This window comes from Xiphophorus couchianus, chromosome 1 (genome assembly GCF_001444195.1).
Source record: "Xiphophorus couchianus chromosome 1, X_couchianus-1.0, whole genome shotgun sequence".
Lineage (NCBI taxonomy): Eukaryota > Metazoa > Chordata > Actinopteri > Cyprinodontiformes > Poeciliidae > Xiphophorus > Xiphophorus couchianus.
In genome coordinates, this window is record NC_040228.1 from 20,289,492 (window position 1) to 20,303,567 (window position 14,076).

General features: G+C 40.4%; 2 protein-coding genes across 5 annotated transcripts in view; one reads left to right on the forward strand and one right to left on the reverse strand.

Moving 5' to 3' along the window:
* The window catches only part of plxnd1 (plexin D1), a 99,334-nt gene extending 92,598 nt beyond the window's left edge, over positions 1–6,736 (forward strand). For all 4 annotated transcript variants that reach the window (XM_028040381.1, XM_028040551.1, XM_028040300.1 and 1 more), the window contains exons 34-36: positions 4,122–4,262; positions 4,386–4,460; positions 5,878–6,736. In XM_028040381.1, coding sequence (XP_027896182.1) covers positions 4,122–4,262; positions 4,386–4,460; positions 5,878–5,994 — 333 coding nt within the window. In that variant the 3' untranslated portion in view covers positions 5,995–6,736. The remainder of the gene's footprint in view (positions 1–4,121; positions 4,263–4,385; positions 4,461–5,877) is intronic.
* On the reverse strand, positions 6,319–13,724 carry exorh (extra-ocular rhodopsin). The gene is made up of 5 exons (XM_028040679.1): positions 13,195–13,724; positions 12,787–12,955; positions 12,488–12,653; positions 10,872–11,111; positions 6,319–9,033 (listed from the first exon to the last, which is right to left on the reverse strand). Exons 1-5 carry the CDS (start codon positions 13,553–13,555, stop codon positions 8,908–8,910), a joined length of 1,062 nt encoding a protein of 353 aa, XP_027896480.1. The 5' UTR covers positions 13,556–13,724; the 3' UTR covers positions 6,319–8,907.
* Positions 13,725–14,076: the final 352 nt, after the last annotated feature.

Consider the following 14,076-nt stretch of genomic DNA (forward strand, 5'->3'; position numbering starts at 1 on the left):
ATATATTTTTTGTAAATAACTAATCCAGTACAAAGTATTGACAGTATTTGTGAGGTCTTGAGATTCTCTTTCCTTTGAAGAAGTTTCTCACAGGATTTGGCAGCAGCAGAAGGTCAAACCCATTCAGGAGCAAATCCACAGAATGTAAACAAGATTAGATAGCAGGCCTAAATGGTACCACCCAACAATGGCTGTGCCACATGTTGCAATCAGAACATCAGTGATAAGGATGTAATTTCAGCCAATGGCTCAGAACGAGCCATTTTCACTCTTATTACCTCTAAAATCAGGTGAAAATTGCTGAAGCATCATTCACTGTCACTTTATGAGGAACTGGGTCATTTCTCCTTCTCCACAGTTAAAACCTCAAATTATTTGTTCTCCACCTATCAATCTTTGCATCTACTGTAGCAAATTATCTTTCCAACAGCCACTGCCACACACACTTCTTCAGCCCCCCCATGAGCCTCCTCCTAAGCCTTCACACTGTCAGCCCCATCTACCTCCCCTCCTGTTATTCCAGCCCACTCGGTTTATCCAAGGTCATAAGCACCAGGGATCTCTTTAGGTGCTGCGCATGAGTTTGTGTGTGAGTGCGTGAACATTCATTCATCTATCTATCTTTCTATCCGCCTGTCTGCGTGTGCACGTACGCATGTCAATGTCCTCACTGCTCACAAATCTGTCTCATCCTCCAGACACCATGACCCTCAGCACGCTCTGCTTCCTGTCTCCTTCTGACTGGCTTCCTCCCTGGAGGAAGCTGAGGACTCTTCATATAATGCTCTTTTCTCTGAGAAACAGGCTGATTTATGTGCCTTATCTCAGCGCCAAAAAGCCAGCGTGCCTACAGCCGCTATGCTCAAGCGTACAAACGGGATAATGCATGTGCATGGGTGCAGAGACAAACATAAAACCTTCAGCGATGAGATAAAGTGCGTCTACAGCTCCCTGATTATCTGGCCACATCTGGCTGTGTGTGTGGCGAAGCCAAGTTCAAGGATGTGGTCACATCTTGTCCAGCAGGTGAAGGAGAAAGGTGATGAAACGTTACTACGCTTTGAGAGATTCTGCACAGACGATGACTACAAGACGAGACAGTAAAGGGATCCGGATTAGCTGGGAGCCCAGCAGCGGTGAACTCAGAGTAGGAAGCTGTGTGTTGCTTTTGGTTTCCAAAGAAACCGTCTTATCTGGCGAGATGCAGAGAGTAGAGGGCCACATGGTCACAGGAGGCTTGGTGGACAGATGGATGAGCAGCAGGAAGTGACCTTGTGGACAGGAAGAAAGAGGGTTCCTATCAGAAGGAGCAAATTTGGCTGCAGCAGCTCAGCTGCTTGGCACGTTTAACTCACACAATAAGTGACACAAATAACTCATGACATGTGGAAATGTTAAGGTGCACTGTAAGCACCTTCAGCCCTGCTGAAAGCAGTATCTGCCAGTCTGTTTCCCTGTCCTACTTTCTCTGTCCCTTTCTCTCCCCCACAGTGCACCACGCTCACAGCAGTAGTCGCCACTAAAACCCGAATATGCCCACAGCCTTTTAGGGCTGCTACTTCTCCTCCTGCTTGAATGAGCACCAGTGTGGGGAGATTTGTTTAGACTGGAATGTTCTCTGGCTCTGAATATGATTCCTGTTGTTGTAAGCAGAGGAAAATGTTTTCTGCCTCCATTGTTTTAATTTTTTGTTTTTGCTGGTTTAGATTAGATCATCAAGAATAACACACAGTTTAGATGAACAGTTACTTTTGGGGGCACAGAAATAAGTAATGGTTTGCTCCACTGTAGCAAGAAGAAAACGGAAAATGAGAGCTCGGAGTTTGAGTTGTAACAAAATGGAGTCAACTTATTTACAGCACTTTAAATAAATACAAAAAAGGTAAAAATTAAACTAAAAAGACACACACATAGATTATCCAAAATAATACTTGTAGATTATAAAAATGAGAATAAAAGAAACATTTAGGAAAATAATGTACGTACTGAGTCAGATCAAATTAACCTCTGTTCATTAAATCCACATTAAGCTGATAACATATAAACATTTCATCCAGCATCTGTTAAATGTCCCAAAATCAGAAGCGTTCTTCTTTGGTGGTAAGGTGGTATATACGAGTAAGAGAAATAGGTAATTTATAGTATCCAGCTGCGTAAGCCACTGAGAACATTTTGTAGTGATTAGGCTCATCAATGTGAAGTATCGTTTCAAGTGTGAAGATATGATAACCTCCAGTGTTGAAATAAGGATAATGGTCAAAGTGCCAACTGCATATTTCTGTTCAACTAGGGCTTGATTGCACGGAGGTGGGTTGTAACAGTTGAAAGATTGGCTGGATCTTAGGGATATTTAAAGCACAGCAAGCAGAAATTGTCGTCTGGAGGAGGCAAAAAAAAAGAAGCCTGAATCCAGCCCGTAAATGTAGAAATGGCTGGCAGAAAAGACGGAACAGCTGGAAATAAAAAACTTCAGCTGGAATAAAGAGATAATGTAATAAGAAAAAGATCATCCTGTTAGAAATTATATCACTTTTAGTAAAACTGAATGAAAACATAAGCAGCATTTTAATAATTTACGGAGTCAAATTATGCCTCAGTTTGATGTTTTTGAATGTGAGTGGCTATCTAATCTTAAAAGAGCATCAGGCTTCTGAAGCTGATTAGAGTTTTGTAGATAAAACCTTTGGACGACTAATTAGAAGGAAACTTCCTGACCTCAACAGTAATCTGATTACTTTTGCATAGTGTTAGCATTTTCCCCGGCATGCTCTGTGTCCACTTATACCAAAGGATCATTGTAAAGCAATACAAAGTTATCATTTTTTTCCTTTGATGGAAAATAAGGCGTTGATGTTTGGGGTGCTGTCCAATTACAACAGGAGAAGTCATTAAATAGACTATTTAGTATAAAGTGGTTTTAAAAACGGAGGATTCATTTAATATACAGGCATGTTGAAAAGAAAATACTTGTAGGTGTTTGTGTATTAGGTTATAATTCATAGGGAAGGTAGATGCCAGAATCAGGTACCCCCCATAATTTACCTTGTAGTACCATTTTTAGCACCAATAATTTGAAGTAATTGTGTCCTGCATGACTTTATCAAGCCTCTCACTTCATTGTTGAGAAATTTCGGTTCCCTTTTCCCTGCCTATGAGGAGGATTCCATGTTTGCATGACCCAATTTTATCCAAGCTTCAATCCGACAGACGGCACCACATTTAACTTCAGAACAATTTTGCATATAAAGGAGTTATTTACCACAATGACTCCGTGATATTCCAAATATCTTACAGTTTATTGAAATACAACCTTGCAAACTGAATTTGTGCTTCCATATCCTTTTTTGTCAGTAAGGAAACTCTTTGACTTTTCACAATTTATTTGTTCGTTACAAAAACCAACCTTTGGGTGGATTTGCTGAGATTGGCGAGTATATTTTAGTGTTGTTCACATTGGAATAATCTCTCTCCCTCTAAAATGATGGAGTTGAATTAGTAAATTACTTTATGACCTTTAAACAATTTTATGGATTTCACAAAGGTCACTGCTGTTTTTTCCCTCTTGTCATTGTGTCAACACACTGTTGTATGCTCCACAGCACCAAGCTGACATAACTCTTGCTTCTATAGAGGTGGTACAATTTACAGATTACTAATTAAATTAGCTTGATTAGCAACATTTGGCTGCTTCTTTACAAATCATTTGTCTAATAATATCAGTATTGTGGAATCTTTTGCATGTTTTCTATACATCAAGTCAGATGTGTGACAATCAGACAGATTTTATCATCTCTATACATTGAAATCTCTCAAAAAGGGTGCACATTTGTTTTGTTATGCCTGCATGTGTCATGCATTTGATCAATTCCCTATATTCTACTCCTCTTTTTTTGTCATTTGAGTTTTAAGTTTGAACTTTATAGTTTAATTAAAAGTGCTGTATTTGTTCTGAGGATGAAATTAAAGCAGCATAAATCTTCAGTACAAGTAGGTCAAAGCACTGTAGGTGCAAGGGGACCCTTTCTTTAGCTCTGGGATGCACAGTCACCATGACTGCAAAACTAAACTTTTACACAAGTTTCCTGAATGAAATATCAGGTCTTTTTTTTTTTTTCTTCCAGGACTCACCGACTAACAAGCTGCTGTATGCCAAGGAAATCCCAGAGTACAAGAAAAACGTGCAGTGTTACTACAAGCAGATACAAGAAATGCCCCCTCTCAGTGAGCAGGAGATGAATGCTCACCTCGCCGAGGAGTCGAGAGTAAGTCAAACATTCAAACAGCTCCTGTTTGTTTATCTGTCTGGCTCTTCAAAAGCATGTTATGACACATAAGTCTCATTTTGGAATTTGATCTAATCTGCTGTTTTGATGTCTGTCTTGCAGAAGTACAGAAATGAGTTTAACACCAACCTGGCCTTGACAGAAATCTACAAATACGCCAAGAGATACAGAAACCAGGTGAGAGATTTGTGCATTTCTTCATATGTTTGGATGTTCAAACTGGCTTTTTTTTTGAAAGCCACATTGCCTCAACAGAGCTCACTTGAAGTATTAAGTTTCACTGATAGCTATCAGAGCGTGATGAATCAGCGCTGCAGATCTCAGCTACCATGAGAGATGTAACAGACTGTGGATGGCGTTGCAACATGTCAGTAAATAAAAGCACGTAAAAGCTTTTTTTATTCTTTTGTTAAAATGAGAAACAATCAGATTTGGGCTCTCGTCCAAGCAGCAGCAGCAGGAACTATTCAGTGTGTTCACCCATCTCTTCCCAGCCCACAGATACCTTTCACTTTAAGCAAACAGCGTGTTGTTTACCTTCTCGTGAGCCAACACCCCCATCTGTTTAATGGCGCTGTTAAGTTGCCGCTTCATATCTCTCGTTTTGCTTTGAACTAGCCCTCTTTCGGCTCCTGCTGTCCTCCCCCATGCGTCCACGCTGCTACGCCTTATTCTGCAGAGAGAGGCTTAGTCAGTGGTGACTGTGCCTTAATGGAGCGCCCTCACAATAATGCTGCTTAGCTTCTTCCCTCTGTCATGCTACTGTACTGACGCGGGCCAGAGGCTTAGACTCTGATTCACAGAGCTCTGTGAATGGCCCCTGATTGCCTATTCTCTCGTCCCGGCTCAGTTCGCTCTGCCTGGTAGCACACTGCTGCTAAGAGCCCATAAATCCCACTGACACAGTGACAACTGTTGGGCATGAAAACCAGAGCAGATGTGGGTTTTATAAATATGTAAAGAGCAAGAGCTTTTGTGGTTATAAGGCGTGCATGAAGGCAGGGAGAGGAGGCTGAAGCACTTCGCTCGCTCCTTCTGCTGCTTTCCGAAAGTATTCATACCCCTTAAACTCAGAGTTGATGGGAAGAGGGATGGAGCAGAATATAAGCAACTCTAGAAGGAAATCTTTTAGAGAAGGCTAAAGACTCTTTTGGACGATCAGAACTACCATAGAGTGGTTAAGATCAAAGAATGTGTTTGACTTGCCCAGACAAAGTCCAGACTAGAACCTTAGTGAGACTTTAAAAATATTGCACAAAAATGTTTTCCATTCAATCAGACTGATCTTGGGCAAAGAAAAAAAAATCAGTCGTTAGATGTGCAAAGTTAGTAACAAATTTTGAAAGCCATGTTTGCTTTTTTTCTGCTACATACTAGTTTTGTTGGTCTATTACACAAAACCTTTTAGCTGTAATGTTAAAAGGATCCAGAATGGATCCTTTTAACAGGAGTTACTTTTTTAGGAGTTACTGTCTGTGAGTTTATTCCCTCTTTTTGCGTTTATGTAGCCAGATTAATGCATGAATCCTTGACACCTTCTGAAAGTCATCTTTGTTTTTTTTTTTCTTTCCTCTCTTCCATCTTCGCCGGTCAGGTGGTGAACGCTCTGGAGGCCAACCCCACGGCGCGTCGCACTCAGCTGCACCACAAGTTGGAGCAGGTCATCGCTCTGATGGAGGACAACATCTATGAGTGCTGCAGCGAAGCTTGAAGCCGCCGGTCTCCTCTGCTCCCCACCTCTTTTCTGCTGCCAGCTGCCTTCCTCCCACCTACACGGTTCCCCAGGACCGCCGCTCAGGAGGAACTGTTCGCGTGTGTGTCTTGACTGTTGCGAGAAAACAGATTTTAATGCTGCCTCTGAAGCATCACATGCTCGCGACGTGTTTTCCCCAAACCTTCTCCTATGACACAAGACAGAATTCCAGCCTAACTCTGATTAACATTAGGAGGAAATTGCAGGAATTCACAACTTTTCCCTGGATTTCTGCACAATTAGCCCTGGTGGCCACCTTTAACGCACTGAGCCCTTTTTTTTAAAAAAGGGAACGAGCCAATGATGCACTGTACTGTAATATAATGTCTATAGCAATATTTATAGATGTGTTATAATGCTTTCAAATGGCCTGTCCATCAGGATTAGTAGGGCCATAATGGACTCCTCCCATCTCCTAAAGCCTGCAACGATCTCAGGTCTGGCTGAAGAGGGGCGACAGGCTCCCAGCGGAGCTCTGAGCATTACGCCCCAATGTGCTCTGCAGGCTGATGACGGGTTGATAAGGAGTGGAGGGAAGGCCATAAAAGACTGCAAACAATTAAATCAAATGTTTAATGTAGTTCACTGGGAAGAGCTGCATCAGTATAATCAGTGTGATTGTGAATGGATGTTGGATTCTGATCAATTTAAAAAAAAAAAGAGGGAAATTTACATTTAAAAGAAATAAAAATGTGTGAGCTCAATATAATCTGAGGAGAGACTGTAATTGTGATGCCAAATGATTTGTTTGTGAAATAAATTACAGGAAAGTAAGTATTTTAAAGTGTCTAATAATGCTATTTATTATAGCAGCTGCTGAAGCGCTGTGCTCTTGAATGCATTACAGGATTTTAACGACATTTGACAGCCATTACAATCTGGCCCTTTACTCGGCCGCCCACAAAAGAAGCATCTGGAAGTTCTCAGAAAACATTGTAAACGTTGTCATGATTGGAAAAAAAAAAGTGCAGGATAAGGTTGTGCAGACATTCAACTTTGTTTTATTGCAACACACAAATCCTAGCCTCTACACAACAAACAGTACGTCTCTTCATTACACATTCTGGCATCCATTCAGATACATAAACATCTGCTAAACACACATGCACACACACACACACACACACCCCATCATTCAGTTTCGCTCCACACCCATGGCTGAGACAAAATACAAGCTAACCCTCCCAGGTTTATCATCATAAAGACCAGAAGAGGGAATAATCTGATGCTCTAATAACATTAAACAGATTAATGCTTAAATAAATCTAAGGATTTCATAACTGGTTAGTCAGTGTCTGATTTGAGCAAATAAACTGTCAGAAGTTTACATGCGCATATCATTGACATAAATGCAATGTTCATTTGGGGCTTTTCATTATGCATTAAATTTAATGTTTCTTTTTTTCAGGTAGACAATGATACAGTGATTTTTAAAAATAACAGTTGGGTGGATAGGTTTATTATTGATCTTTATCTAATTAGGGGCAAATAAATTCAGAAAGGTACAGATATTTACACAGATCCCACTAATATTTCAAGAAATGTCCTGTAGAAAGTTGCAGAGAAACCACATGATTTTTTTGTGACCATTATTAAAGTTCTGGCATCATTACGGTTGGTTATGAGACCACATTTCTAGATAGAATTGATACCTAGAAACAGTATATAAATTGATTTTATTTTTTCGATTCCCTTGCATTGATGTGGCTTTTTTGCACAGTCCATATATTTTCAACAGATTTAAGCTCAGTGACATTGTTACCCTGCAGTATCCACAATAGTTTTCATATGTTTGGTATCTCTGTCCTCTTTGATCATGAAACTGTGTATAATGTTCACCCTTCTGGCCCAAATGGTCACTTCCAATGAGAGGATTAGGAATGACCCGAGAACTACCAAGTTTTTAAATTACAGTATCTTTGAAGGTTTTGGAACAACAATATCTGTGTCTATTGTCAAGATGCGGACAAAGCAAGATCCTCCTGTTCCAAAAATGACACTTTCAAGGTTGACAGAGATTTGCAGATGTGCACATGAATGTCTTCTGGAGAAATGTTTTCAGGTGGGATAAGACAGACATTCAGTTGTTTGACCTCACAAATGGGAAAATTGTTCAGAGGAGAAAAGGTGAGGCTTTTAAACCTGAGAGGATCCACCAATTGTCAAGCAAGGAATGATCAGGCTGACCGTTAGTTACGCTGCCAGTGGTGAACTAAAGTAACATTCCTTAACCATAGCATAAATCCACAGCTGCATGGTTGAAACTTGAAGACACCAGGAACCCAAACACTCATCAAAACTGGATCTGGGATGGATAAAGCAGGCTAGCATTAAGCTGGAACCTCAACATGATTAAAAAATGATGGACTATGGTTAAAAAATGTATACAGGAATACAACCAATTATGTAAGCTTTAAACTTTCTGACAGGAAAAGTGAAATATCCAGCTGGGATTATGTCAGTAGCTTGTACATGACTACAAAAAGTGTGCATCTTCTCTGCAAAATGCTAAGAAATGTTTATCTAAATATTAGTGGGAGCATGACTCTGAATCAGACTTTCACCTATGACCTGTTTACTGAAGCAGCAGGGGAGGCCTGGAAGGGATTCAGTTGGATCCGCATCAAGATGACAACCCTATAATGCCGGGTAAAAATCTGAACACTTTCCATAATTAAACGGGCTGAAAGTGAACATGCTGGCCTTTGATTGAGTCTGTCCCCCTGAAGTTGGCATGAGCACCAACTGCAGCGAGGACAACTGAGGAGGTGAGTCCGGAGGAATCGGCCAATGGAACGTATTGATGCTCTGCGGTGGTGGGTCCCTTGGTGAGCGGGAACAGATGGAGCAGATAGAAGAGGGAGTGAGGGGTCAAGCAGGGGCCACCTGGCTGGAGGAGACGGATGAAGTCTGGGTTTTGGAGACTGCGGCAGTGGCCTCATCATCTCCGAATGGGTTCTTTCCACAGCACACTGTGGTGATCATGCAGTTTCTGAACTGGAGACCACAGAATCACATTCAGGAAACATTGACTTGGCTCATTAGCGTGGCCAGATGACATATTAATGCAAAAATATACTTTGTCTAAAATTTAACCACAGTAAAAACAGCATGTGGTATTCATTCTCACAACCTAATGTATCAACGTTAGCTAATAATGTGTTCACCTCACCTTGCTAGATGTGTGTAGATAAAATAACCCAGCATACGCACATTTTTGCAGATGTCTCACATTAGACCTTGTTTAAGCCATTAAAGAGAGCGTTATTTGGATCTTGGAACAGTTTCCAGTTTGAGGTTTAAGTTTTAGATCATTTACTAGATAATTCTGACAGATTTATGGTAAGGAAATAAACACCATTTATCTTTTGCACATGTTTCAAATCCTTTTTAATACTTTTTTTTCTGATTCTGGTTACACTATTACTAAATATAAATATAAACTTGCAAAAAAATGTTTACTAAAAGGTAAAGTTGTCCTCTATTACAGTGCCAGGTTTTTGAAATATAAATAAACGAGACCATGGCAAACCATTTAAAAAACCTTTTTCCACCTTTTATGTGGACCTATAAAGAATAATTCAACCATGAAGCAGAAAAATAGAAAAAGGTGCAATAACCTGCCATGCACAACCATAAACCAAAGCTTTGTTAAAGCACATTTTGTTTCCATTTTTGCATTTTTTCTTTTACCTGGTGCTGGTAGCAATTTATCAGCACACCAAATCTGGACATTTAGTACACATACAGCTTTGGGTGAGTCTGTCCCAGGTGAGTCCAGAGAACTGCAGACCACTGTCCAAATATATCAGGTTGTGAGGACATTTCTGGTCTAGCGCCCTGTCCAGGTGACCCCACAGACGAACTGTTGAATCTAGTTCTTTACTCCAAAAATTTTAATTCCCTCTCAGAGTTTTGCTTGGATGACTGACTGTGAAAGTGTAAAAGAAAATCCACCAGGACAAATATCTCTCCATATGAGAGAGTTTTTAGTGATGTTCGGTGTTGTTTTTGTACCAAATGCACCTTTTGGAACTGAGACCCAAGCATTGGCCGAACCAGTCTCAAACAAGGTTTTGGGATACTTTAACACGGCTCAGGTGCTTTCTTTGGGGGGGAAAAAAATATTGTGTCTTGCAATCTTATTTCTTAGTCCAGAAATATAGAAAATACAAGAGACTGTTCTCACATTTAGAAGACAGACAGTACTTGGCAGAAAATCCTGCAGCTCCTTCAGCTTCTTGGCAGTCTCATTGACCAGTTTGTGTCTCATCTTTAGTTTTAGAAAAATGTCCAGTTTTGTAATGTTCCTACATATTTTCTCCAAATAGTAATGACTGTGTTCACTGTTCCATAATGCTGCAGATTGTTTGTACCGTTGTCCAGATTAATCTTTTTGTACAATGACATCATCTTCATCCTTTGTGACCTCTCTGCAAGCTCTGGCTTTAGTTAAAGGATGGAAATGTCAGGAAATGTCTGGACTCAAGAAGACAGAATGCTGAAAGTGAATCAAAGGGGGCTTCGAGAAACTAATCATTTCAATGTGTGCACATTTATGCTACAAGGTTATTTTAGTTTTTTATTTTTTAATATTTTTTTTCTCAGAATATTTTGCTTTTCTTTTACTTTGCAACTAAAGGCTAAATACTTGTGCAAAGTGTTTAATTCAAAATATAAAATCCAACATTCTAGCTACAAAATAAACAGACTTATTAGACAGGAAAAAAATGAATATTCTATTTGAAAATATAAATTAGCTACCTTTTATTAAATCATCCAATCTCACGATCTGCTAAAAAAAAAAAAACAATACAGTTATCTTCTTTGCATACCTGTCTGTTCAGCAGAATGTAGATGACTGGATTGTAGAGAGCAGCGCTCTTGGCGAAGAAGGCTGGAGCCGTCATGAACACTGGTCCGAACTCAACTCCGTGATTGGCAAAGATGTACCAGGCCACAGTGGCGTAGGGCACCCAGCACACCAGGAAGGAGATCACCATCACTATGACCATACGTGTCACTTCCTTCTCTGCTCTTTGGGTGGTTTCAGACTCCTGCTGCTGAGCTGCAGCCTGAATACAAACGCACAGAACCTAAACATGAAGCACAACTGGGAGATGAAAATGGATCCCAAAGCCTCAAACTGGTTTTGTAAGGGCTAACATTAACTTTCTGGAGGGGTCAAAACCTTTGTCCTATTAAAATATATGGAGGAAACTTAAAAGTCATCTCTATGGCAGGAGACGTCGTCCAGTTTCAACAAGCTCTACTGTTTCTGGTGAGAAAAGTGAATATATCAACAATGATACCAGAAGTTTCTCTTCACCTTGTAACTCTATTTTTAAAAGTGTTGCTATTTCTTTAGAAATTAGTTTTTTGTCATTTGAACATTTCTAGAAACTTTTAATATATCTGATGGATTCCTGTCAAGACAACCTGTGTTTCAAGGTTTCTAATTATTTTTTTAACCACCATTTTCATCAGATGAGAAAATGAATAAAAAACATTTATTAGATTTATTGATCAGTCATATCGTTTGTGCTTTTTTCTAGGAAAATAGAAGAAATATAAGGATGCACAATACAGGTAATTGATACTGGTCAAAAACAATTTTGAATGAAAAACTGAAATAGGAGATGTAACAAACTTTTCTTGCGGTAAACATAAAATTTTAATCCCTTTGCAGCGATTTTTAAATGTAAATACAAAATGTTTTTGTGGGGGAATCAACCATAAATTTGAGAACGTTGGAATAAGTAATAATACATTACATTTTCTAAAGAAAAGTATTCTTGCATCTCAATCAAAATGAACATTTGATCAAAATTAGTTGATCAAACAACATTAACCTCCTCCTTGTTCAGAATGTCAACAACTGAACAACTACAGAGGAGTTAGCTATTTTCTGTTTGTGGGAGCTTCAGAAGTGACCTAATGCACTTCCAGTATAATAATAAATGTCAGCTACTAAGTGATGAACTGAAAGTAGGATTTGGGTGTTCAAATGCAAAATTTCTATAATTCTTCATCTTTTCTTAAAACATATTATGAAAAGGAACAACAAAGCAAAACTGGAGCTACAAATGATCTTGTTTTTGGTAGATTATGCACTTTTACTAATACAAATTTGGATGTGGAGATTTTTTTTTTCCATTAATGCCTCAAATGCATGATAAAAAAATTGTTGTATTGTCAAGGGCGGGAGGATGACACAGTGTGGAGGCAGACTGCCCTTTAACTTGAGAACCTCAGTACAAGCTGCCACGTTGGCAATGATCTGCCCTCCTGAAGCGTCCTTGAGCTTCTAAATCCCCTCATATCTCCTGAGACTCCATGATGCTTTGCCCTCCTTCAGATGGAGGGGAAAAAAATCTTTATCCTGATAAACAATCTATCATATCCTTTTTTTTTTCTTTTTCAATCGAAGCATAGATGGTGATATTCTTACCGCTCGCACGGTACAGAGCAGGCGACTGTAGCAAAAGAAAATGATGAAGAGAGGAATGCAGAAGTGGAGGACGAACATATAGATGACAAATGAGGTGTTGTTGATCTCCGGCTTGGGAGTGTAGTAGTCAATCCCACAGGAACACTGCATGCCCTCTGGGATGTACCTGCATCCAAAAACAATATCGCAGCATGTCATTATTAGATGCTGCCTGTATGCATCACCATAACAAACTAAAACAACAAAAACAGAATGTTTCTGCAGTTTCACAGTGGCACAGATATGTTGCCATACAGTACCGGGACCATCCGAACAGAGGCGGCGCAGCACAGGTCAGGGCCATGACCCAGGAGAACGCCAAGCCGGCGATGGCGTGTTTTTCCTCGAAGCGGAAGTTGGTCATAGGCTTACAGATCACAATGTAGCGCTCAACAGCCAAAACGACCAGAGACCAGAGGGCAATCTCCCCTAAGACATAAAGCAGGACATTTTACTATAAAAACTGATCTACAGTCTTGTATTGAAGACAACTAGGGCAGCTGAAAAAAAAAATCTGACTTTTATTCTCAGTATTTGTAGACAGAATTCTGAGAAAAAAAGTCATGAAAAAAGTTTTTCATTGTCCCTAATCTTCTTCCATAGTCTTGAATTGTAGTACAATTGTAGTGGAAGTATTTTGAGCAGAATATACATGGATAGCTTCTCACCTCCTAAAGTGGCAAAGAACCCCTCAACGTTGCAGCCGGTGACACCCAGGCTGAAGTATCCGTGCAGAGCCGTGTACAGGGTCACCGTGAATCCTCCAACTATCATGAAAAGGTCGGCCACAGCCAGGTTGAGCAGAACATAGTTCAGTGGGGTTCGCAGCTTTTTGTGCTTGATGGTGACGTGAAGGGTGAGGAAGTTAATGGGGAAGGCCGTGATGATGAGGAACAGCATGTATGCGGCCAGAAGAGAGTACTTCCACGGCTCGGCCAGGTAGTACTGAGGGTGCTCAAATGGGCTGAGCACCAACCCTGTCCTATTAGACATGGGGACGTAAAAGTTGGGTCCTTCTGTGCCATTCATGGCTGTGGCTGTTGATGATGTCTTTTCTTTTCTCTGAGACCCGGGCGAAAGAGCCTGCACCTCTCACAGCAAAGTACAGCTGGGATGTCTTGTGGTGCAGCGGAGGTGGAAATTAGGAGAAAAATACGGATGGACGGCTGGATCCCAAGGAAGTAAGATGTTCTCTGCAGCCCCCTGAGGAGGTGCGCCACCTTTTAATAGTCTGGCCAGATTAGGGACGAGGGATGGAGTGAGGTGTTAGCAGAGATTGAATTAAGACACAGTTTGAGAGGCCTTGCACACATTAACAAAAACACACACACTGAGACACACAAGACATCACGGGAGAAAGCTCTACAAATACACAGCACATAAAAGATGTGAAGCATTTTCTCAGTGAGAAGTTAGAACCACGGTTAAATAAACCCATTAATTACTGTCATGTGCATCTGCGCTGCATGAGAATTAGCTGAGAGGACCGAGTGGGAGGGGAGGCGGAGGAACGGTTTGGAATTTCAGCCGTTCGGAGTGGACGGACTACA

Excerpts from the sequence above, each read along its gene's own strand:
- exorh (XM_028040679.1), bottom strand. The coding sequence starts at position 13,555 with ATGAATGGCACAGAAGGACCCAACTTTTACGTCCCCATGTCTAATAGG. Across the intron at positions 12,654-12,786 it reads CCTCTGTTCGGATGGTCCCG|GTACATCCCAGAGGGCATGC; the intron begins GTACTGTATGGC and ends TTTTGGATGCAG. Across the intron at positions 9,034-10,871 it reads ACATTCTGCTGAACAGACAG|TTCAGAAACTGCATGATCAC; the intron begins GTATGCAAAGAA and ends TGTGGTCTCCAG.